Genomic DNA, 27,092 nt, shown 5'->3' on the forward strand with positions numbered 1-27,092 from the left:
CTCGTTAGATTGCGGGCAAGATTTACATTGAAGGGACCCATTAGAAAAACATTCTTCTGGGCGCTAATGAGCATGTTAAGTGAGGAAATCAGTTTTGTATGCTGTTTAACTTAAACGTGTTAGCAGAGTTGACAAATATGTTTAAGAAAAGACACCAACAGAAGGTACTCCCTCCCTACGCATTCCCACTTAAACCATGATACCTGTGTTTTGCCGCACCCTAGATTCAGAGGGTCGATGGCACAGTTAACAGTGTTTGAGGCATAGCTGCACAGTTGGCTGGCTGCAATATCATACTAGTGCAACTACAACACAGTACAATACAATATATTAAAAGTCCAGATTAAAGTGAACTGTGCATTTCCCATTTTTAGTACTAATGTATTTGGGAACTTACTCTGTAAAGCGATCATCTTCGTTGTCCAAAAACATTTGACATTTCTCATCAAATTTTTGTCGCAGGATACGATTGTGAACTCGAATAATACGATTTATTTTCACTCCAGTGATGCCATATGCTTTAAAATCCAGTGCACAAAAACGTGCCAAAATCAGATCACAGCAGGAATTAAACCTGCAAGAAAAATTGTCTAGTCATTTAAAGTAAGACAAACAAAACACTGTCCAATATAGTTAATAAAGTGTAGTACAAAAACAAACTCAAATTTTGTAAAGACTGTTACACTTAACAGAATACATTTATTTCTACCATTTTGATGATGCTGGCAATCACCAAAATAATGTTGCTCTGTTTTCCTAAGTCTCGATACTGAGTCCCCCTCTTGCATTGATTTATTTTTCATTCCTATTCTTTTATATTTCCTTCACAGCCTAGCTTCCCGAATGGTGACTCCGGTTTTATTTTAATGCAACATAATCCGTGAAATGGATATGGCCCGACGTGGGTCTATTGCTAACTGTTCAACAGGATTTAAGTCACACCTCATTGATGAAGCCCAGCATGGCTCAATCAGGGTATTATAAGTGCACTACTCACCCATGAGGGTCTCAAGGCTCTGAGCGGGGGGGCGGGGGGATCAGCACATCTGATTAGCGGTATACACCTGTTACAACGCATTCGTTACTCCGCACTACCATTACAACGCATACCATTACAACGCATTGCGCTGGGGGGCGCTCTAGGATAGGGAATAAGTATAATTTACTATCCAACACCTTCCCTAGGGTCCACGGGGACTGGAGTTAGAATAGTAAATTATACTTACCACTATCCAGCACCTCAAAGCGCTATGCGTTGTAATGGTATGCGTTGTAATGGTATGCGTTGTAATGGTCGCGTTGTAACGGTAGGTAGTTGTAATAGTATGCGTTGTAACATGGTACATCCCTGATTAGCCTAAGAGCCAGGTCTTGAGAGTCTTCCTGAAGGTGTTCAGGGAGTGGGAGCGTCTGAGGTCTGCCAGGAGCCCGTTCCAGGTCTTGGCCGCAACGTGAGAGAAGGATATTCTGCCTGCTCTGGCTCTGTGGAACCGATATCAGATTGCTTGTGTCATGTATAGTGTGGATGTGGCCTCGCAGTATGGGCTGAACCTACTGAATCATGGCCAACACTAGTTTATATATGGTTGGTTCTAGTCTGGAATGGAGCCATGGAGATTAAGTGATGGGCTGGCATGTGGTCACAGTTGTCACCAGTGACTGAGACCTTTGCAGGCATACCAACCATCCCCTTTGGTTACTTTAATGTGGTCTCTATCCTTAGCATCAGCAAACAAACACACCAGAAAAATAAGACACTGTCAAGGAAAGTGTCACTTCCAGGACTGCTGTCAGGGAAAAGGGCTCACACCTTCCTTTCAGCTGAAGAGGTAGCCATGAAAGCTATTACATGCTGTTAGGGTGAGATCTGCAAGGGATGAGTTCTATGCCAGATTCACAAATTTCTCTTCAAACTGTAGACTGTATGTGTGCTTTCACAATGAGCTGACACTTTTTTAAAATTTTTACCTTATTAGTATTTCCACATACTGATCAATTCCATCAGCCAGGTTTCAGTATTTAGTTACATCACAGTATGTAAGTTGCAGTATAGGAAGAGGGCATTTCAATACAAGCAGTCATGGTAGGACAAAGAAGAAGAAAAAACTGTATAAAGGTTTTCATATCATACCACCATCATATCCTCAGAGCATGCAGTGGAACCACACAAATGTCAAATTCAACTTGTATTTCAAGCATAACCCCCAGAGACAACCCTTTCCCCAACAAGTATATTTTGTACTTCAACTAAAGGGGGAGGCCTATGTCCGCGGCGTTTACCAAACACCTGTTGGGATAATGCCCTGTTCTTGCTGTGTAGTGTGGACTGTTTGCTGTGTTTCTAAGTAAAGTTTAAACAGTGTCCATATGTTGAGCTGACACTTTTGTATTATTTATATAAATGGTCACCAGAAGATCTGATTTTTTGTTTTCTAAACACAGAGCCACATTAACCTCATAGCTGCTATTACACATTCCTCCCCAGTGCTGCGCTGTCCATTAGAACTAGTGCTGAATGGACGTTCAATGGTCGTGCGCAGCACTGGGGAGGTAGCGCTGCTGACGACCATTGGCCGTCAGCAGCACTTAAGGGGTTAAGGGTCTGAAAACAAGAGTCTCAATTATGTGCTATTGATCAAATAGAACCCAATATCCAATCATCGAACAGCCAAATAACATGTTTAAATGAAAGTGCACCAAAGGATAAAAACTGTCAGAAAACATGCTTTGAATCAGCCATTTTTATGTGCCAGCTTTAGAAAACTCATTAGACACACAATGCAGAAATGCTGCTTTGTTCTTGGGGATTGCATTGTGATGTTTTTTAGGTTCAGCCAAGAAGGGCTGAAGTGTTGGGGTGAGCTCTGATCTGTTCCTGATGTTTGGCAGTATCAGAATGATACGACCACCATCAATTTATGTGAGATTTGTCAAACACAGGTGCCAGAAGATAAAACTCGTATTGGGGATTTGGAAGATATATGTACCTTGCTGTGCTCTACGACAGCAAGCGGTTATTATTAACCTGTTGTCTGCGGAACCCAAGGGGTCTGAGATACTCACAAGTGTGGTCCACAACTGTATAGAAAGTTAAATAACTTTAGCAGGTTAATAAAGTATATATACATAAAAAATCTAAATGTAAAAATTAACATTTTAAACAATCATTGCATGTGAAGGAATTAGAAATCAGAGGTTAAACTTTAATTTGGTTTCCTTAGCTTGATTTGTGGGACCATCACAAGTACAGCAACTTAATCTAGTATGGGCGATTGGTAACCTCAGCAGAAAAGAAGACAAAATGATATGCTGGAGTTTAACACATAATTCTATCTTTAAGAACTGAAAACAAATATTGAAAAGCTCCAACCTTCCCATTAAAATTAAACTTCCGATTTTAATATTTGTGATTAAAATATTTCATATTTCATATTGATATGATCAGGCGGGGGTCCCTGGCTTCCAGTAGTGATTCAGTGGGTGTCCACAGAAACAAAATGTTAAGAACCAATAATCTAGTAGAAAGGATGAGTAGCCAACTCAAGTGAAATCTTTTGTTCACTAAAAATAAAGCTCTTGCAATGTTTAACTGCTTTAAAGCAATGAACTCTCACATAATGAAATAATGTACTTAAAGTATCTTTAGAATTTTCCCAGTGCACTAATAGTGTTTTCTAATTATTGTGTTGACTGTATGATTTTAAGAACTTATGTTTATTATTTAAAAACAATCTAAAAATGTAAAAGTACATTTTCAAAAGGCACCCATTTGAGATATTTGCTCAACAGAAAAAATAAGGTACAGAGAAAACAGTACATGGAAATAGTGATGTTGTTAGACAAAACAAAAATATATCTGAAGATAACTGTTGCTTTACAACTTAGCAGTCCATTAAACAAGAACAATATGCAGTCTGTTTACATGGAAGGAAAACTCCTTATCTGCTACATTCCTATCAAATCTGAAACAATGCACACTCAAGCAAAGAAGAGAGCCATTAAGTCTCATATCTGTTTGGAGAATAACATCAATTTATTTGTTTCTCTTCTCCGATTTAGGCCTGGCTGTCAGCGCAGCTGTCTCATAGATATATAGAGACCAATTGGCAAAGGCATTTAATGAGTATGTGAAGTAATACTAACAAGAGAACTACTTAATGTATTCCTACATGCCTTTGTGACTTAGGGCCGCAATGTCCAGCACCTTGTTAGTGAAAGTGCAAAGAGGTCACAGTCCTTTCTGTTTTACTAATTGTAGGTAAGTTTTCCATGAATATTCGTATTTTATATGTATTTTATATGTTTTGGGATTCATTCACAAAAGCATATAAGAGTACATGAAGAAGTTCAATGGGAGTGCTACTTCACAAATTCATAAATGCCTTGGCAAATTGACCTCACTGTTACAAACTCTTTAATATATACTTAGAATAAGACTTGGTCCCGCTGAGAGGAGTATTACTCTCTCAGCTCATGCTGCTGGATGTTAGGTGCATCATTCCGTCGCCTATGTTGTACCTTCATTGAATGCATAGGGACTATTTTACCTCAATATATCTTACATACATTTTAGACAAAAATTCTTCTTCTTTGGATTTCCTCTTTTATTACAATAGCCTTTTCTAAATGTTTTTACTAGGACCTAGTGTGAGTAGCTTTTACTAACATCGCCGTTAAACACCGTGATATACTGGGTCTTGAGTATGTCTTCTCCCCTTACCACTGGTGTCTTATCTGGAGTGGAATGTGGGACTATAACATAGTTGGGGATACTGATCAGTTGATGAACCTGGTTGATTGTTGCTGTGCCCCTGGCATGGGGTTCCTGTATTTCATTAAAGTTACGATTTGAATGTCCTTGCTGCAATCATCTTCATTGGATGGGTGTCACTACAACAATTTTGGCGACAGGATGGGATATGCCACAGACATCTGACACCATCCAATTTCCAGCCCTCTGTATATGCAGCCTACTAACGGAACCATGTGCCCTGCCTACGTGATTTATGGTGCGCTGCCTCGTGCTTTCTACTCTGTGCATCAAGTTTTTTTAATGAGCACTGCCTCGCGCTTGCTACCTTGCGCGTCTCTGTTTCTAGCGTCATCCATTGTTCTCCTTGCTATTATTCTCTTCATTAAGCTGGTGTCAGTTCACACGCACTGCCTCCCCGCGTGTTGGTTCAGCCGACACTAACTTTCACAGTCACAGTTACTGAAGCGCTTTTTACCCGCGCCAACGTTACCTATCACTGTGCTCACAAGCGTGTCTGTTCCTGCAGTTCTCTTCACGCTCCTTCCTTTCACCTCCAAGCCAGTCTCTCTAGTGCCCACACCTTACACAACCATAGAGACTTAAGTGAGAGCTTGCTTATCCACTGCAGCACCACCATCTTCTGGGCGTTTTTTTGATACTGCAACAGTTTAATCAAGCAATAATTTTTCCCAAGCAAGTCAGTGTTTGTTTAAATTTCACTTTTCACCATGAGCATCAACCAAGCTGTTGTTCCTCTCCCATCCTTTCTTATGTTACAGGGGTATCCTCCCATTGAATGGGAAGATTGGATTGAAACATTTGAGAACTACATTGTGGCCCTAGGAGGGTCACATTTTTCTCCTTTTAGGAAGAAGGCATTGTTAACTTGATGCCTGGGCACTGAGGGGCAACATGTGTTTAAAAACCTACCACAAATCTATGAAGACAATGGCGATATTATGGTAGATGTCTACAAAGAAGCTAAATTGCGCATTCAAAAGCGTTATGCCAAAACATTGAACATCGTTATGCAACGCCACAAATTGTATACACAACCTCAAAAGCCCAGTGAGGCCATAGATGAATTTGTGGAAAGACTAAGAGAGCTGGCTATGACTCCATTTACCCGTAATTCTACTCCAGGATCTACATTTCCTTCCCAATTCAGAGCTAACACACGTTTTTGTTTTCGGTGTGGCAGCAACTTTCACATTGCAGACTCTAAGTCTTGTTTTGCGCTGAAAAAAACTGTCCTTTATGTGGCAGGAAAGGCCATTTTGCCCGCATGTGTAAAGTCAACAAATCAAAAGTAGCTGTGGTTGAGGAATCTGAGGACTTTTTGGAACACAAAATTCTGATGGTTGACTCTGACACATCAACTCTACTGGAACAGGAGCAGTTGGATGATTTTAAGAGAAGATTTTGTCTCAAAGCTGATTTTTTTATTGATGGGAATGTTGTGACTTTGATGGTGGACTCGGGGTCCCTATATACCATCATTTTTAAAGACTAGTTTGATACAGTGTGGCCATGCAAAGTATTGAATAACACAAATGCCCTACTTAAAGGTTATCAAGGTGCCAACATAGGTGTTATAGGGTACTTTGAGGCTGACATCCTCTTTCATGAGGGTCACACGAAAGGGAAAATTTATGTTGCTATTGAGGGTCAACCCATTTTTGGGCTGGTCTCATCAGTATGATCTGCATATAGTGGTCAACCCCAGAGCTACAGAGCAGGTAATGGCAGTATGTGAAGATTACGTTAACCAAGTGCTGGATCAATTTCCTTCCGTTTTTAACAGCAAAGTGGATGTGGCTAAAGACTATACCCATAAAATTATTTTAAGAAAGGATGCTATTCCAGTAAGGCACAGTTCTAGAAAGGTTCCCATTGCTGCGAGAGGCAAAGTAAATAAAATTATTGAACAAATGGTATTGGATGGGGTTATGGAACCGGTTGAAGCAACCCAGTGGTTATCTCCAGTGGTGATCACTAAGAATGCTGACGGCTCTTTGAGGTTCTGTGTTGACCTTTGCAGCCTTAATTTGAACATAGTCATGGACCGTTTTTCACTCCCTATATTTACGGAGCAGGTATTTCTTCTGGCGGGTGGAAAATTATTTTCAAAGCTAGATCTCAAAAGTGCGTACCATCGGGTCATGCTTCACCCTGACTCCAAACATCTCACTGACTTTGTTACAGCCAAAGGTGTCTTTCAGTTCAACAGATCGCACTTCGGACTGTCATCCTCAGCAAGAGTGTTTCAAAGGCTTATTTCCAAGGTTCTGGTCGGTGTCAGCAACGTCATTTTCTTCCAAGATGACATTTTGATTTTTGGCGACACCATTGAGTCACACAGTTCTTCGCAGGTTGTTGGAAGCTGGCCTCACTTTGCGTAGAGAAAAGTGCAAATTCTTAGTCACTGAGGTGGAATACCTGGGATATTTTATTTCCAGTGAAGGTGTAAGACCCAAACTCAACCTTGTAAGTGCTATTGTTAATGCTCAAGCACCCATTGATAAGGACATGTTGCGTTCTTTCGTGGGTAAGGTTAAATATTACTTAAAATTTGTAAAAGACTTTGCCACCAAATCAGAATCTTTGCGAATTTTACTCAGGAAAGGGCAGAAATTTGACTGAGGTGTTTCTCAAGAGAATGCTTATCTGGTCATTAAGAATGAAATTTCCAATGCGAAAATGTTAGCCCCATTCCAATGTAATTTAAAAACTATACTCACTGTGGATGCCAGTGCCATTTGAGTGGGAGCTCTTCTTTCCCAAATGTATGCAGGTATTGAGAAAACAGTGGCCTTTGCCTCCCGCTCTCTCTCAGATACTAAGAGGAAGTATTCTGTTATCGAGAGGGAAACTTTGGCAGCTGTTTGGGCTACTTCTCATTTCCGTACGTTTATTTGAGGTTCTAGAGTTATCTTAAGAACGGATCATAAGCCCCAGTTGAAAATTCTCGCACCTAATGGCTTCAAAAAGTTCTCTGCTCGCCTGGCTAGAAGCTAGAAGACTGTGATTTCACCATTGAGTATTGCCTGGTTGGCAAATCAAGGTAGCAGACTGTCTTTCCAGGTTACCTGATAAGATGTGTGAGGGTGGTGAAGTGTTTACTGAGGAAGTTGTGGCGAGCATTGATGAGAGTTTTTCTGGTATACATGGTGCCATCTCCAAGCGTGAATGGTTGGATGCTTCTGACAAAGATATTGAACTACTAGCACTTCACAAAATGAGAATTCACGGTGCAAAGAGAGAGAGAGTGTGTATCCTGATGATATCACACCTTATTCTAAAATAGTTGGAGTTGTCAGTGAACCCAGATCGCATCATTGTCAGGGGTGAGCATTTTATCCCTCCAGTCACTTTGAGATCAAAACGTATTGCCTTGGCGCATGAGGGTCACATGGGACAAACTTTTACTCTTAAAAGAGTCAAGGAAAATTTTTGGTGGCCCAGTATGGATTCCGACATCAAAAGGTGGGTTGAGAACTGTATTGCTTGTAAAAATCCAGAGAAAATATTGAAATTGGGGGGCCCTGTTTAGGATACTTCTTTTCTTATGAATGAAACTGATTCTGTTTGGGAAAAGGTCAGTCTCGATTTCATTGGTCCATTCATGTTTCTGGCTGAGCATGAACGTTTTGCTGCTGTCTTGGTGGATGTCAAGTCACACTGGTTGGAGGTTGTTTTTGTAAAGAACATTAGCACTAAAACCACCATTGCTTTGTTAGAAGACATTTTCAGAAGAGAAGGTGTTCCACTTAAACTTGTCTCAGACAATGACACACAACTTACTTCTCCTGAAATGGAGTCCTTTTTGACTTATGTGGGGGTGAAACATGTCCGTACGTCTCTGTACAACCCACAAAGTAATGGTCGAGTTGAAAGAATAAACAGATTAGTGAAAGGCACAATGGAATTAGCCAACAGGGCAGGGCAAAACGTACAAAGCGTTGTCATGGACATGTTGTGGGCATATCACACCACACCCAATGCGGCACCTAGCAAGACTCCCTTCGAAATGATGAAAGGTAAAAAACCCTCCTCTAATTTGTGCCCTTCTTGGATGTGAAAAAGTGGGGATCCCGTTGCTTCCAAGGATACTGTTTCACCTCCCGGAGATGTTTTTTTAGAGTAGGAGATTTGGTTAAAGTTAAACCAGGAGGTGTCAGAGCTGGTCTTTCAAAATTTCGTACTCCTTTCAAAGTTATTCAGGTGGGACACAATTGGTTGAAGTTGGACAATATGCAAGTTTGGAACATGAGAAGGGTAGCTCTCTTTCAAAGGGGTGGGGGCACTCCTTCACCAAGAGCTGTTTTTTCTGACTTGCCTGTATTGGATATGAAACAAAAAGACTCTATAGCAGTTGATAAATGTGGTCAGAAATGTGTTGTGTTGCCTTATGCGAGGTCAGAAAGAAACAGGAGGACTATGGTTTCTCCAAAGTGTCTCAATGATTTTGTCACTCATTGATCTTATCTGTTTCTCTGTTGTTATGTGTGGAGTGGGTGGTGTTCTGTCTGGGGGTTCCTTGTGTGTTTGTTTGTGGTCCTCGTTGTGTCCTTGAAAGAAGGGGGATGTGTTATACTGGGTCTTGAGTCTGTCTTCTCCCCTTACCACGTGTGTCTTGTCTGGAGTGGAATGAGGGGACTATGACATAGTTGGAGATTTTGATCAGTTGATGAAGTTGTTCGGTTGTTGCTGCGCCCCTGGCATGAAGTTAGTGTATTTCTTTAAAGTTACGATTTGAATGTCCTTGCTGCAACCGTCTTCATTGGATGGATGTCACTACATCACACTGTTACATCCGCCACCATTACACCCACCCACTATTAACACCATCATTATCAGGAACACCATTACTACAACAGCGGCATTTGTGCATGGCAGTTTTTGAGTGTTTCTACATAAATGCCAGACCTATTGGTTTTAAACATGCATGTTATTATTGAATTATGACAGTATGCACCTTTGTCCTCTGCTTAAGGGATTCCAATTCCAGCACAGTTGCTTGACAAATGCAGAACCAATTGGTGGTCCAGTCTTGAGGCTGTGCTAAGCTGAGCACCAAACATACTGATTCCTTGTACTGCGCTTTAGGTGGGAAGGGGCCAATGTTATAAGGGGTGTTCAGGAAACACCCCTACTTAGCAGGCTGTAGTGGATCAGGGCCCGGGAGGCCTTTCATCTTCCAATCCCTCCAGTGCGCACCTGAGTGCCAGCTGTCTGTGCACACGTTTTTCCCAGTCTTAGACATGGAGCAGGGGCAGCTGAGAGGACTCTTACAGTATATATAAGGACAATAACACAGAATAAAAACAAGCATTAGCAGAGCTAAATGGTCTTGCTTTAATGACCTAAAGTCTGCAATTACTATGCAGCATCATAAGCCTGGGAAATAAACAGCATGACACAGAAAAATGAAGGTTGAATAGAGAAACACACAAAGAGTCTCTATGCATGGATGCATCACTGCATTTGCATGGAATAGCACATTAAAGGTAGCCCTACAGGATTTGCAAATGCTAAATTTCAAATGGGAGATAGGTTGAAGAGTTCTTTGTACTTACTCAAAAATATTTTTCAAATGTGAGCCATCAAACAAATTGCTTACCTTCAGTAACACCTTATCTGGTAGAGACAATATCTAGCAGCAGATTCCTTAACTTTGAATTAACTCGGCGTCAGACTCGATCCGGAAGATTTTTTTTGACCAGTAGCCCTACGCCCCAGTACGATCGGCTCTGTGTGGCATCGTCCGCATCGGAAATGACATCTGAATAACCTATTTAGGCACCACCTCAGTACGCTGATGTAAGTTACTTTTTACAATTTTCCACGCCAAAAGTGCGGAGCCATGAAGTGTACTGACGATGGTATGTCTGAACTAGGGCCCTGAAATTGATAAGCCCTGACTATAGATATCTGTTCACAGAGCGGGGTCGATGGGTAGGTCGGAAAGGAATCTGCGGCTGGATATTGTCTCTACCAGATAAGACGTTACTGAAGGTAAGTAACTTGTTCATCTGATAGAGACACTTAGCTGCAGATTCCTTACCTTGAATATCTGTTCAACCAAAACCATCCCCTTTTGGTGGGTCTGTGGATACATTTAGGCTAAGAAGTCTGGGAGGACTGAATGGGCGAAGTGCCCATCCCTGCGGACCTGACTGTGCAGTCAGTAATGCTTGGTAAACGTGCGCAGAGACACCCACGTTGCTGCCTAACAGACGTCCAGGACTGGAACGCCATGAGCTAGCGCAGTGAGCGCAACCTTAGCTCTAGTGGAATGAGCTCTTAAGCCTTCAGGGGGCTGCTTCTTGGCCATTTCATAGCAGATCTTGATGCAGAGAAGGACCCATCTTTCTTTGCATCAACATAGCCCACAAAGAGTTGGTCTCCCACCCAGAACTCTCTTGTGCAGTCAAGGTAGAACGACAGTACTCATTTTGGGTCCAGACAGTGGAGTCGCTCCTCTTCAGAGGGATGTGGAGGAGCGTAGACATAGGGCAAGGTGGCAGATTGACCCACATGAAATGGTGTTACCACTTTCGGCAGGACACGGGTCCCAGTGTGAACAACCAGTTTGTTAGGAAAAACTGGTAAGAAAGAAGGCTTGGATGATAAAGTCTGCAGCTCACTCACCCTCCTGGCCAATGTAATCGTGACAAAAAAGGCTGTTTTGATGGTGAGCAGCTTGAGGGTACAATCGTCTAAAAGTTTGAAGGGAGCACACATCAGAAATGTGAGAACTAAATTAAGGTCCCCCTGAGGCATAATGAAAGGGGAAGATGGGAACATATGTATAATTACTTTGAGAAATCTATTTACAATGGGACATTTAAATAAGGAGGGTTGCTCAGGCAGTCGCAAGAAGGCAGACAAGACAGAAAGACACCCTTTCAAAGTGCACAAGGCAGAGCCCTGCTGGACAAGGGTCAAAATAAAAAGTAAAATATCAGAAAGAGACAGAAAGTGGCTCAATAGACTTTTTTGTACAATTGGTTACAAACTTTGTCCATCAGCAGGCATAAACAGTCTTGATGGAGGGGTGCCTGGCTGCCAGAATAACATGACAGACTTTGGGAGGAAAGTCAAAACCTGCCACCTCTCAATCCCCACACAAGAAGAAGATTTGACAGGTTCGGGTGGAGGGTCCTGCCCTGCTGCTGTGATAGAAGGTACTCAAGAAGGGGCAGCCTGATCGGAGGATCGATGCTCATGTGCAGAAGCTTGGGATACCAGACTCTCCGTGCCCAGCCAGGAGCTGCAAGAATGACTTGGGCCCAGTCGTTCCTGATTTTCTTGAGAACTCTGGACAGGAGTGGTACGGGCAGAAAGGTATACGACAGGCCTAAGCTCCATTTGAGACAAAAGAGTCTCAGAGCGAGGGGCACCTTGGAAACTCCAGGGCACAAAACTGCTGACATTGCATGTTCTCGGTGGAGGCGAACAGTTCTAACCAAGGTTCTCCCTACTGTTGAAAGAGACATTGCGCCACCTCCGGGTGAAGACGCCATTCTTGATCCGCTTGACATAGTCGACTGACTTCGTCCACCCTGGCATTCAGAAAAATGCCTTGCTGGTCCAGCCATGTACAGAGGTGCAGGGCCTCTTGACAAAGGGTCAACAAACCCATCCCGCCCTGTTTGTTGCATTACCTCATAGTTGTGGTGTTGTCTGTGAAAACTTGTACCAGCCTTCCCTTGATGGAAGGTAGAAAGACTTCCAATGCCAATCGGATCACTCGGAGCTCCAACAGGTTGATGTGGAGTCCAAATTCTGCAGGAGACCACAGTCCTCTGATCTTCACCTCTCCCAGATGGCTGTCCTATCTATCCAAGTTGTGACGCATCTGTCCTTTCTGTGAGATCTGGTTGGAGAAGGGAGAGGGGTCTTCCCTGACCCAATCAAGTTTTGTTGGTCACCACTGCAGATCTTTTATAGTTTCCTTTGAGATCTGGACCATGTTGGAGAGATTCCCCTGATGCTGTGCCCACTGGAACTTCAGGTTCCACTACAGAATCAGCATATGCCATCTGGCATGTGTCACATGCAGGAGGCCATGAGGCCCAGCAGTCATAGAGTCAGTCTCACTGAAATCCAGGATAGAGGATAAAACAACGGTATTATTGCCTGAATATCACTGACTTGCCGCTCGGGAGGAGAAGCCTGACACTGCACTGTGTCCAGAACAGCTCCAATGAAATGGAGTGTCTGAGAGGGAGTCAGGTGTGACTTCTGCATGTTGATACTGAATCTTAATAAATGAAGGAGGTCCGCTGTAGTCTGAAGTTGGGAGGTGACAGCCTGGGGTGAGCTCGCCTTCAGCAGCCAGTCGTTGAGATCGGTAGACTGGCACCCCTGATCTGCCCAGATGAGCTGCGACCTCTGCCATCACATTGGTGAACACTCGAGGGGCGCTGGTAAGGCCAAAAGGGAGTACAGGAACTGAAAATGTGCGTGGCCTACCGTAAACCACAGGTAATGTTGATGGGCATGAAAGACGGGGATGTGAAAATAGGCGTCCTGCCAGTCAAGTGCTACCATCCAGCTCCTGGGTTCAGGGCAGACAAGACCGGAGCCAATGTGAGCATCATGAATTTCTCCTTTTTGAGGAAGTGGTTGAAGACTGGGACGAAGAACCTTATCCTTTTTCGGGACCAGAAAGAAGCCAGAATAGCAACTGCACCCTACATCTGGCACTGGAACCCTCTTTATAGCTGCTTTGGGCAAGAGAGCCATGACTTCCTCCCGAGCAGTGACAAATGATCCTCCGTCAGCCGGTCATAAGATGAGGCAAGGAGGAAGGGGTAGTCTCGAAGGGGAGGGATCATCCCCTTCGGACGATTTGCAGAACCCATCTGTCTGATGTTAGGGGCTGCCAGTGGTTGAGGTGATGGTGGATCCTGACACCAACTGGATGCCCATGATCTAAAAGGGCAAGGTTTGGAGGCCTGGAGCCTACAGCTACCAGGGGGTGGTGGCTGGACCAGACCGCTGGTTACCCGACCCACAAGGCCGGTAAGAACTATGCCCTTGTCCACACAGAGGCTGGGAAGCTTGCGCAGCTAGGTGGCTGGGAAAGATTGGCACGGTTGAAACCCCTTTACGTAGCAACCAAAGGAATGAAATGCAGACTAGGGATGTTGGGCAGCTGAGAGGCCCAAGGACTTGGCCATAACCGGCGAGTCTTGAAAGCGCTCCATCCCGAACCTGCCTCGTCTCTGAAGAGATGGGTGCCATCGAAGGGCATGTCCATGAGGGGTGCCTGGACATCCCCATAAAAGCCAGATGTTACCAGCTAGGCCCGGCGTCTGAGATCCAACGTCGGTGAAACCGCCCTGCCCAGCAATTCAGTTGTATCCAAGGCACAGTGTATAGTGAATTTTGCAGTCTCTCTCTCCAATCTGTAACTGCTTGAGAGAATGGCCTGGGACTTCTCCAGGACCTGTGACAGCACTTGCACAACTGTTTTCCACAGCGTGTGAAAATAGCGGCCCAATAAGTATGCAGTGTTCACTGACTGCAATGCAAGGCTGGCGATCCAACCTCATGGATTCCCTGCCGGAGGAGCAGCAGGGACTGCGCAATAGGAAGTAGAGGCTTGGATCACCAAGCTCTCTGGGGTAGGGTGTTGGGTGATGCACTTTGGTTCCCCTGGAGTGGGGCGGTGGCAGCGAGAAATCGTCCTATTCATTGGAGCTCCTGTGCTGGGTTTGGACCAGGTCCCCAGAAGGACATTGGTAAGGGCCTTGTTGAGCGGGAGTAGGGGTTCAGAGGAGGAGAAAAGATTTTAGTCTTGACTGCCTCCGAGGGCAAACTAAGTTTGAGGATCTCAGCCACCCTCCACACCACCATTGCATAGGTAGTGTTATGTTTCATATAGATACCCCAATATAAGGCTCTGGGAACCCCCTAACCTTTCACCTTTATTCTCCCCTACCATTACACTACATAACGGGTCTTGGGACTGACCTTTTACCTAGTTACGGTACTGCTTACTCCCTCTTCCATAGCCACAGTAGTGGAAGTAAGCATGCCAGTATCTGGAGATGTTTCAAGTGTGCAGACATCACCCAGTTCCTCACACTGGTCCATATCCTGCTCATATTGATTTTCGAAAGGGTCCAATGACCCCTCCCATTCCTCCTCAAGACCTAGCCCTTCATAGTAGGGTTAAGGCTCCAACCTAGGACGCGGGGTCCTGTTGGTACCGAAATCGCCACTGGTCTGCGCAGCTCCGGTTCCGTCTTTTTCGGGATCAGAATAGGGCTGGTGCCCCAATCTTATTACGGCACATCTGTGATCGAGAGACTGTCTTGTTCAAGCATATTAGCAATGGTTACTAGCTTAGTACAAATTATGCATTACTGGTTAACCCAATTCTGATTAATCTCCGAAAATGAGACAAGCATTACTAGAATGATCAGTTGATAATGACAATCTTCTGTATGTACATACAATCATAAGCCGAAATTTGACAACTGTTGGTCTGCTGTATGGAAGGTAAGATTTATAATGGTGACTATAACTATTATATAGCATGAGGGATTTTTGTTTTTTCAACTTTTATAGAAAATATGTATTATTTTATGCATACTATATGCCTCATAACAGTTTTCATGAGAGCTTATAAATTGTTTTTCTCATTGAAATTCTTCTCTTCTTAATCTGAAAATTATGCTTTTCTTTTTAAAACCTTGCAACTGTTGGCAATCATGTTTGGTATCCTTCAATTTAAACAAGTATAGATGACTGGTAAACACTAAAATCTGAACCATGCTAATGTTCTAGTTCATTCCTCCTAGACCACAGAAAATATCTGATATTCTTTTTAAAAATCTACGTTTTATAGTTTTCTTTTTCAGATAGATCTTGTTGAGAATGTCATTTTGTTTCAATGAACGTTTTGCAAACTCTTACTTTATTTGGCAAATAAATCCGTGACAGAAGCCTATTAAATACAGAAGATACTTACATATTTTATCCAAAATAAAATGACAATGTCCTTAGTTATTCAATTTTGTGTTTCATTTGGATGAACTGAGGGTAATTTGTCTTTGTGTAATAAGAATGCTGTTTACCTCTTACGAGCACATTTTTGATTTTCAGAAACATTAATGCAACAGAGAGCTGTATGCCGGTGGAGAGATTTTACAGTGGCATATCCATAATAATGGAAGGAAAGCTTTAGAAAGATTTCCAGAAAAAAAAGAGAAATTATGAAAGCTTTTATGAAAAGTCCATCAACAGCCAATGCCGGGGTCTGAATCAAGGTAACTGCGACAATGACAAAAACATGGTAGGCAGAACATGAATATAAAAAACCATTATACCAAGCATCTGATGGTGTGCCCTCTTCAAATCGAATATTTCCAACTGTTTCTAATTCAGTCATCAGGAACTGGAGCATTATGTCAGTACTTTCTTTATGCTTCGTAACGTCCTTCTGGTGTAGCATCTCTGTTCTGGTAAAAAAAAACATAGCAGAAAATATAACATGTTACCTAGCTAAATCAAATAAAGCTCTGTTGTAACTGAAAATAACAACAAAATCAGCAGACTTAAAAGCATTTCAAGAGGCACTGCTACTGTTGCATGAATCTTACATTTACTATTATTCAAATCAGAAATAAATCAATACTTATCTTTGTAAAAACCAATCTGACAAAGTTATAAAAATTCTAATTGTAGTGTAGTTCCTATTTTCCCCATAGGCTCTGCGCATTGGAATAACATAAACAGCAGTGTAGACGTAGGACTGAGATCATCTAGGTCTCTACTGACTATGTTAAACTTAATTTTAGGTTTGCGCCAGCTAGCTCAGAGGTCACTGGAAACTTTCTTGAATGAATAGGGAGGGACAAGCTCCCCTGGTTCAGACAAGAAGGGATTCAGTTTCCGACAACCGCATAAACACGACAACTTTGCTCCCTCAGAATAAGAGTATATCTCTAGAGTCGTGTGAAAACAATAGATAGCTATTTCACTCAGTCAGCAGTGCATACTTAGTTTCACCAGAATGCAGAGAAGTAGAGAGACGGGCGTTTTCAATTAAAAGGTGTTATTTATTGAGCAGTCTTCCTTCTCATGCAAGAGAAATGAATTGCCACAATTGCAATACTTAAAGTAAAGTAAAGTGCGTACAGTAAAAGTAGTATTATGAAATAATACTGTAAAAGCATTGATACGGTTTCTTAGCCATATGATACTTTAAAATGAATAAAATATATACATACATAAATACATTGACTAACGTACTCAACTGGTGCTTCTAACTAAGCCTACCCCGGTGTACCTGACCTAAGCCTAATACGTGGGAAGGGATGAGTAAGTAGCAGTTTTAGGTTAAGTTGGTTAAGATAATTTTGCCAAGAATCTGCATCAAGAATTCTCTTAAGGGTTTAGTCAGCTCCGTACCTTGGTAATAGAATGTGGGAGGTCTGGTATCTCTTTCCTCAGGACACGATATCCCAGCAACCCGCAAGGGTAGGCTGGAAACACCGGAGCTGGATTTTCTCGGCTGGAGAAAAAGACAGCGCCTCTCTCAGTGCGTCAAACAGGAGGGGCGGCTTCCGTGGGCACTCGCATCAGCTGGGCTCTCGGGCAAGTAGATGGCCGCTCTGCCCCAAACCACTGTGTCTTTGCTTAAGGCAACTGTTGGTATTTTATACCTGAAAGATGCCGAGTTTGACGTAAGGTTGGACATAAGACGTCACCAAGAACTAACAGTTCTTGCAGCACTTCAGGAGTTCTTGGTCAAATCAAAACAAAAGCAGGGGGGGTTTCCCGGGCTGCTGGAGGCTTGGTTTGTTTAAAGAATGCGTTGTGCTTTCTAGGAGTCGATGGGAGTAGCCGTGCTGTGCTTTGGATTGCATGGGCTATTACTGAATATGAATCTGATTCTTATGCCTTTGTCAGGATATTATTGATTATAACCCCACAAGGGCATAAATCGGGAATATCGAATTAGGGTCCTAGATATGAACACGACATAATCTTTCAAACTTTTAATACTGTCATGTGACTGTTAATGAGGTACCGAGCAATGCTAGGTGTTTATCAGTCATTTGGCTTCAAGGAAATGTATCTTGGTTTCATAGAAGATTTAAACAAGTTAAAACACATCTGGGGTTGCTTCAAGTGAAGGGGGAAAATGGACACGTTTAGCTGCTCCAGCAAGTGTTCTGCCATTGTGGCATAGTTGTGTGATGAAGTGACGGTGAAGAAAAAATGGCAGAGCATAAAGTCATTTAGGCATTGTATCTAGAATTTTGCAAAATGTATATTCACAAATGAATGAAAATCTCTAAATATGATAAAATGTTTCTGTCAGGGGCTGGCACTGCCATGGACTGATGCATGATATAAGATCCTCATGTAAAGTGCTGAAGAGCCATGGAATGATTGAGAGAGCAAGCATAGTGCTTTAAATGGACAGTGTCCCTAAGGAATTTTCATATTTAATTTTTTTGTAAAAACCTGGCATGTTTCAAAGTGAGGTGCCATGCTAATCATAACTTCAAACAAATGTTGTTGCAACCTTGTGTCATTTATATATCTAGAACATGCCCTTGAGATTAACAACTGAGGCTTTCTTGAAGCTCTGCAAATGATCCTCATCACAGACCCACAATCCTGGTCCCGGTCAACATCAGACGCTCCCCAACCCTCCACACGGTCAGCAAGGACCTCAAGACCTGGCTCTTCGACTGACCCAGAGCTGCTTCCCCCTCCCCCCCCAGCGCCTTCTGACCTGTTGTAGTAGAGTAGGGTCTGCTATCCTATGGTCACCCCATTTTTTGCTTTTTGCTTCACTGGTTTTCGACTTACTGAGGCTGTGGGCCTGCTAATCAGACCCCCAGCCTGCTGTTCTGTCTCTAAATTCATAATACATGTGCTATAGGTACATAACATACCACAATTGGAAATGGACTCCTTGTCAGCCCCTGTACCATGCACTATAGGTGTTCAGGGCATAGGTGCCACCAAGGCCTACCAGGGACTGCAGCATATCTTTTGCCACCCCTGGCTGGTTCTTAAATTGACACAACTGGCTGAACACTCAGCTGGGGCAAGTTGGTGTAATCACCCCTTGCTTAGATATAGTATACCTATATCTAACCCTATATCTGGACACATATAAACCTGTGAGCCACTCCTATGGAAGGCCTTATCAATCCTGGAGGCAGAGTGCATGGTTTAATGTGAGATGGAGCTCTGGCATGAGCACAGCCTGTCTGCAGCTGTCGGGAACAACTCCCTAAGCTGATCCGGGATAATGCCAAACCATATACTATCAAGTGCCTTATAATCCTTGCGGTTATATAGCAACTTTGGTTTGGCTTTATCAAAACATGACGTGTAAGGTGTCATACGAATTGGAATACTACCCCCTCGCCAGACGGGGGTAGCATTCCACCCTTCTAGAGGGAGAAGACATGTTACTTTACTTAAACGTGGTTGATTTTAAAAGAGCCTCAGATCCACAAAATGGATGCCTCTGCCACAGACACGGGTCTGGCCTCCTGCTGCTGACCGAAACTCAGCAGATGGTGGCCTGGATAAAGGGTTTCCTGTCGCAGGGCAGTGTCACACCACCCCAGACAGGAGATAGTGGATTGTAGCAGGGAGGTTTCAAAGAAACCAGACACTGCCTGGGGAGCACAAGGCTGCCCCTTGCATAATCCGGCCAAACCGGTTCTGGGGCACACCAGCCCCCGACCCAGCACGGCCAGGATCAAAGGAAAGGGGTGTATCCACCCCCTTCCTGGGTCCCACCCATAGGAGGGGACCTAGCAGGTAATCCAGCCCACCAGATTCGAATAAGAGTGGGAGCAGTGCCAATGCAACTCAGATTTTCCTGAAGAAACATAAGAAACGAAACTCTGGACCCTTCGACATCCTACTCAACGTAGAAGACTGAAGAATCTCCCTTGTGGTCAAGGAGTGACCACCCTGTGTAAACAGGCACCATCCAGCACCACGACCCTTGCTTTGTTGCAGCTCCTGCCGGAACTCGAGCGACAGAGATCGACGAGATCAAGCTTGCCTGCCTTCCTCCAGCCCGATCCACAGTCCCTGCAGAGCTGAGACCCGTGGAGGCGACCGGAAGCGTGGGGCATGCCATCTTGAAAAGGCCACGAGATGCTGACTGCGCAGCCCACGAGTGACCCTCGAAGCTGTGCACCGGGGTTTGAGAAGCCCCAACCCTGAGCTACTCTTGCACCGAAGCTACCCCCTCCACACTCGACGAGTGCTGCGTGGGGCCCTTCTGCTTGTGTTGGCTCGACGCGTTGGCCCGGTCCCTTGCCAGCTGGCTTGTGGCCCCTGTGCCGACGAAAACCTAAAACCGACTTGCTTTTCTGGTTGCTCCAGATTTGTACCAGCTCCTGTGAAAAGGAGCCCCCGCTCTGACCCTCCTGGTCTGAGTGATAAGCAATCTCCCGGTTCCGCGTGGATTGCTTTTGCCAAGTGTTGTTTGCTCCAATCTTGAAGCCGACGGCGCTGACGGCGAGAGCCTGCGTGGGACAGATCGTGACCTGCTCCTGGATGTCGCAGATGCCCCAGAGCCCACGTGACAGCGGAGAGAAGCTCCTCGACAACCATCTGATTGCGCCCGACATTGCCTTGTTCCGTCCTGGTTCCACCCTGGTCACTGCTGAGTGACCCAGACTCTGTCCCCTCTGCTTTCAGATACTTTTCAACTTTGATCCACCCTTGGATCACACCGGACACTTCTGCTTCCCATCGCCTGCAGCATCTTCAGCTCCAAGCACCAAGAGCCTGCGTGTCAAAACCCGACGCCACTTCGACCCTATGCACCCGCTTCCTGTGGGTGAGGTAACATTGCAACGCCGGTGTTCCTAGACTGGTACACACCTCGAGGGTCTGTGTCTTAAGTTTTGATCCTCTAGGTTCAGGGAAAGTATCTTTAAACTAACTTTGTGTAACTTTTACGCACCATTGACTTTGCATTGGTGCAAGCCGCACTTTACGTTCTGCACCCGAATCCCGCGGGCTTTTCCTGACTCCAGCATTGCTAGTCCAGACTGCTCCCAGCGATTCCCTAGGCCCTAGGCCTAACCACTGTTCGATTGGTATCTCTTATACCACTTTTTTAGTATATGGTTTTAGTGGCCACCCGCCCTCATCCATAATTGTGCACCTTTGTATGTTATACTGTGCTTTTGATTTAACGCTTGTGCCCCTTTGCTCATAAAGAGTACTGGGGATTATTTTAGAAATAAACACATATATTTTTATAATATATACTTGTGTGGTGTCCTTTCATTTGATTACAGGATTGTATGTGGTAAAACAGCTCGCTTAACACGACCTCTTAAGTTAAGCCTTTAAGGCTGCTTAGTCCATGCTACCCCTAGGATAGCTTGTCTAACAAGGTTGACTTACCACCAGACACCATAAGGGATTGTTTGGACTGATACAAGGTGGTTACAGAATTGGAAACATCATATATCAGGCCAACTTCTCACACCTGTTTCCAGGATCAGTCTGGCGAGTTTAAGATGCTGTACACATGGATTCAGCAAAAAGCTTATAAAAGACACTTCACCAAGCACTGCTGTCAAAGAGCTCCTCTGGCTCACCACCCTCATTTCTTCCCAGAAATTTGTATCAGGAGGCAACATGCAGCAATAATGTCATTTTGCAGACTTATCTTTGGGAGGCACTAGATTCACTTCCTCAGACTATGTAGTGTAATCCTCTTGATGGTACCAACCCTATGGGCGTTCTGCTACTTCCACTTACTCTGTGTCGCCTCACAGTCCAAAAACACTCCTAGGCCAGTTTTGCAACAGTGGGGTCATGGTTATATTCTGAGGTCATCAATTTCAGCCAGACTGAACTTTGCATGACCACCCACTTTCCTTTTCAATCTTGTTCACCATTCGTTTTGAACAGTGCAGGCAAACGTGATATACCTTATCATTTTGTCCCACTTCTTCATCATAGTCCATAACTATGAGGAAAAGCCTTTAACAGGAAAACAGACCAGCCCTCTAGAGCTAACAAAAACATTCAGTCTTTTCCTCTTTCAATGAGGATATACAATACCTAACCTTTAAGTGTATGGATACCCTAGCAGGTGACATGAAGTGCTCTACAAATCCACCTTACATTACAATACATTTCACCTGGCAGTAGTCTATGTTTATCAGAATTGGCCTTGTTAAGCAGGCCAATATCCTAAAAGCCTCACATTCTCTTACTGTGACACACAGGGCCTATTCATGTCTAGTAGGGTGTGGTGTACATTTTCTAGGCCTCCCACAGTACCCCTTGTTTTGTATGCATCAAGGACAGTAAGTGCGCTGCTGGGTGAAATATCCGACTGTTCCCGTCCTTCCGTCCGGTCTCAGTCTCAGAGATCATGCCTTCCTTCAAGTCAATCAGTAATGATGCAGCTTCTAAATATCTAAGTTTAACTTCTTCTACAGTGTGCAAGGACTGTGGATTTATTTTTTGTTACAGATAAATGAGGGCTTTGACCTGATATCTTTTGTTATACATTTATCTTTGTGGTTACATTCTCACAGTTTCACATACTCATCTAGTTGTGTGGTCCAAAATTGAATCCTTTCTTTCAGGTGTTTCATTTTTTTACAGATCTGCTGTTCTAAGCTTGTGATTTCTGAAAAGTCTTCAATCTTTTTCACATGATCTCCTGATCCATCAATTTCTTTTTCAGGGTCACACTGATCCTGGCTAATAAAACCAGACGGATTGTTCCCGTTTTTTTCTGTAGTTCGCAGTTCTTCCAGTTCCCGTTCTAGCTGTAAAAGATATCATAACATATTTCCATTAAATAAAGTAAAAATAAATGTAGTACTACTATTGCATATACTTGCAATGCAAATATTTCTAAACCAGGAAATGTATTATATACCATATAAGAAATTTAAAATTGGATTATCAACATAATCCTTCGGCTGCACATCACAGTATTTGAACTGATTAGAGCGCAATATAATAGTTGCACACAAATAACAGGGTAATAACTTTACCATGCAAGCCTAAACAAAACGAGAAAGGCTTAAACACTTTTAGGTAGAGTTGATAAAAGTAGGGGGATAGTAGTACTTTGCGAACATGTTTATATCCTTTCTATGTCGTGTACCCAGGCAAAATATACATCATTTTTTAACCTCACTCATACGTATCTGATAAACTAGGTACAAATGGAGGATTCTGGATATGTACAATAACTTTGTATTTTTCACCCAAACATTAAGTTTGAGAAACGTTACCCACAGCAATATTCTCCTTCAATGTAGTATAAGAAATCAGCCTGATAGGTATAGAAGGAGAGCTCCAAAAGGATCCTTGTCAAAAAGTATTATTTTGACACCTATTAGTAGTATGGACTGATCTCAAGGCATACTGCTAGGGAGTATTTAGGGGCACAAGGACCATTACCTCAATAAACAAACCTTTAAAATGAGTAAAATGAATCAAACATGTAGGTTTCAAAACAGGAAAAATTTCAAATACGTATGAGTTATTTTGTTCTGAAACTAGAAAAGAAAAGCACATCTTTGCATCACACAGTAAAGCTGAAGAGGACAATTCACAGGCTAGGAATTGTAAGTGCCTACAGTGATGTCCCCAACTATTGCGAGGGAAGTCCATGGTCACATTGGCTGTAGAAGACAGATTCTAAATTAGACCTAACTTCAACTAGTTGAATTCTAATTATCACAATTGAGGAAACTCCAAATCCTAGCTGGGAACTGTGATGTGTGAGGGCTGTGAGGTGAGGAGCAGAGTCCAGTGCTTGAGAAATCAAGTTGAAAACTCACATTCAAAGTCAAATTATAACACCCAACTAGAAAAGGTCATTAGACCCAGAAACCCCTGGAAATCCCTTGCCAACGTTAGAGGAGAACTTGATAAATGGCACACTGTCTGCTCAAGCACTGCTCCAGATCTGCAATGCTAAACCACAGAGTAAGTCATTATAGAATTTAGACACAATTTAGACATTTGTATTGATAATGTCAGTCCCCACTGTGAAGCTTAGAAATTGATGCTCCTCTTCCTTCATGGGGATGCAGAAGTATGCACCTTAACATTTCACAGATGTTGTCCAGTCCCCTACATCCATAACCTTGAAGATTAGAGATACAGTGGCCTTACAGGAGAGCCCCAACAAGGAGACGTAGTTTATCCTGTGAATCTCTGATACCAACTTAGATCATCCTGGGAATAATAAAGCCCTTGAAATAAAACCTTAGGTCCTTTTTCTTTTTTAGGAATACACACAGAAGACGTGTTTGAATCTCTTACAAAACATCTGGATTTGAACTCAGTAAATTAGAGGACTTGGGGCAGGGGCTCATCAGCGGTTCAAGTATGACTCTTTTTAATGATATGCACTCCTCACTGGCCTGAGTAGTCCACTGTTGCTAAAAGGATGTTAGATTTCCACCAAGTGAGCATTCATGTTTCAAGATGATTATTAAATCCTCTTGCACCATCAACACGAGATGATCCTGACTTCTAGAAGGAATATACAACTGTGAAAGGCACAGGCTTTTACCAAGGAATTAAACCTATGCTTCTTGGACAATATATAACTGAGCTACAAACCAGTCTGAGCTACAAATCACAGATGGAACCTGACACATATTAAGACAAACTGGATAATACAAAGGAAAATTGAGTTATTGCTCTGAAAGGTACACCTTAAATGAAAAGATCCCACATTGGTAGCCAAGAAATGCAAAGAAGGAGAAGAAATCAAAATTCCCCCACATAGATCATTACATCTGGTTCTAAAGAGATTAAAACCTAGTTTAGTCAAACTTCTCATCCTCGGAAATATGTACCGTCTTGGTGACAAGTGATTCAGGAGTCTGGCGATCGCACAATGTACAATTTCCTGAGAAATTAAGGGAGTTTCTTTGAGTTTGTATTTCCTTCACTATAAATGTCATCACTGGTTTATTCCTCTTATTCTCTTTATCTCCATATCCACCTTCTTAGGATTATTGTAAAGTGAAACAGTGTCTCTGATGCATGTCTTAGCTCCAAAGAAGGGACATTTTTTAATTGTAAACGCTGTTCTCTTATCCGTTAATGTACCCTAAATCAGCTTAAGGGTAGAGTTACGTGATTTAGTATCATCAGGTAACAATTCATGAGTTGCAGGTACATCTACTACTGATATGTTGCTACTGTGTACATGAACGGAGACATGCTCCATCTCCAAGGACAAGGAGATCTGGGAGATTGATAGATTTGGTCCATGTAACCTGATTTACTCACAGGATGCTCACAACTGTTTGTAGAGTTCCAAAGCATCAATAGCCTTCAACAGTACTATTTGGGCTTGGTCAGGTGTGAGCAAGTGAACCGCTGTCACAGGAACCCATCCTTGCTATATGGTGCTTCCCCTCGAAGGGGTACCCGCAATGCAAGCTCCTAGCATTTCAAATTGAATGGGAAGTGAAAGGTCCCAAAGGGAGCATCAATCTGTTCAAAGATAGCAGCAGGCACTGGTGAACAAGTTACTTACGTTCCGTAATGATATATCTCTAAGAGACATATATTAGTTATGGATTCCTTATCTCAGAATTACCACCAGGCCTCAGACTGGATCTGGAGAATTTTTTTTATAGAAGTACCTCTGTGCGTCGTTAGGTGGCGTCAGTTGACTCCACATTAGCCGTCGGCGTCGTGATCGCCGGATGTCGTTGCAGTATCTACTTAAACTCCGCCCAGGCGTGCTGACATCAGTTCTTTACATGGCATTCCACACCAGAAGCGCAGAGCCATGAAAGACACTCACCACTGGTGCATAAAACTAGGGCCCTGAAAGGGAGTACCTTACCTTAGAAGTCAATTCGCAGAACGGGAAGGATGGGTGAGGCGGTAAGGAATCCATAAATAATATATGTCAGCAAAACCGACCATAGAGGTGGGTCTGCGAATTAAGTTCACACCAGAAAGTCCTGGAGAACTAAACGGCCAAAGAAGCCGTCTCTCTGTGAGGTTCCGTGACCATCGTAAGTGGTGTTTCCGACTCGCACGAATATGGTCGAGTCTGGTATCTATGAACCGCAAATGACGAGTTTAGTGGGTGTACGCAGTTTCGCTGTGTCAACCTAAACCGTTCGTCTGTTTCGTGGGTTTCTATCTATACCCACGGGTTCCATCTTAGATATGGCATCCATTTTTTCTCTTGCCCTCAAGTAGCCAGCGAACGGACGCTGTCCGCTTCGCGACCCTGGGATTCCCAAGACTCTTGCGGAAGACACGTTTCCTTTGAAAGTGTCTTTATGATGAGGGGATGATACTGTAAGGCAGATGGCCACGCTCGAGGCTCATCTTGCCGTGCCGGATTATTGTCTCAGCCGTGCATCTCATTAGGCACGTCCCTTTGATGCCTGCAGCTCGTGTTTCCCGATACCACCCCTTTTACACCCTTTTCCGATCTCCCCACTGTTTCTGCCTTCCTCTACACCTGTCCCCGTTCCTTCTTCGATCTGTTTACTGCCGATTGGAATGTACTAATGGTGGGAAGATGGGTTTTTTACAGTTGGGAACCACCAAATGTTTCTGTACTTATGTTCTGGACCTTGAATACATCAAAGCGACCCCTCTTGGGGATAATTATGGGAACCAAGTTGTAAACCTTTGTGTACCGTGTTAACCTATGAGCGAAAACTGTATAAAAAGGAGCGATCCACAGTACCAAATTGAATCAGATCCCGCGAACATACTTGCTGTGTACTTCACGTGACTTCTGTATTCCCTGCAGTAAATAAACCTCGAATCTTTGACGCCGAAGGAAGTGTCCCGTGTCTCTGTCATTTGTACGCCGGAACAGGTTACCCACGAAGGTTTCAGGTGTTGTCCCCTGGCACCGCTGGGTCTTAAATAACCCAGTCCTTCAGTTGGCGCCCAACGTGGGGCTGCATCAGTGGTACCGGTCCAAGCCCGATGATCGTGAGGAACTTCGTGTGAAATCTCCGAGGGAAGGTGCACCCCGCTTCATCGATCCTGTTGTCGAAATAAGTGGCCCAACGACTTTTCCCGCGAAGATTCTCGCCTCCTGACGGCTGCGACGGACTGCTGCCCTGACTGTAGAACTGTTTTGGCGCCTGGCGTAGACCTTTGTACAGCGAGACGATTGACGGGCCTTCCTGGTGACGCCATCGATCTTTGAGTTAAGTATTTGTGGGTCGCTCCCAGAGTCCTTGGTTGTGGTTGCTTAGTTGTTGCATGGTTCCATTGCATTTGTGGTTCTTCGTACTTGGTTCTTTGTTGTGATATTTGACGACTGCAGCCGCCAAAAACC

At 43.5% G+C, this 27,092-nt stretch overlaps 1 protein-coding gene across 1 annotated transcript in view; it reads right to left on the reverse strand.

Annotated features, from left to right (window-relative positions):
* LRRC9 (leucine rich repeat containing 9) overlaps window positions 1-27,092 on the reverse strand; it is a 719,638-nt gene that overhangs the window by 471,010 nt on the left and 221,536 nt on the right. Inside the window, exons 9-11 of the mRNA XM_086937964.1 lie at window positions 22,337-22,563; window positions 16,102-16,233; window positions 398-574 (exon numbers count right to left, since the gene is read on the reverse strand). Of these exons, the coding sequence (XP_086794090.1) occupies window positions 398-574; window positions 16,102-16,233; window positions 22,337-22,563 (536 nt within the window). The remainder of the gene's footprint in view (window positions 1-397; window positions 575-16,101; window positions 16,234-22,336; window positions 22,564-27,092) is intronic.

The sequence above is a fragment of the Lissotriton vulgaris genome, chromosome 9 (assembly GCF_964263255.1).
Source record: "Lissotriton vulgaris chromosome 9, aLisVul1.2, whole genome shotgun sequence".
In the NCBI taxonomy this organism is placed as follows: Eukaryota; Metazoa; Chordata; class Amphibia; order Caudata; family Salamandridae; genus Lissotriton; species Lissotriton vulgaris.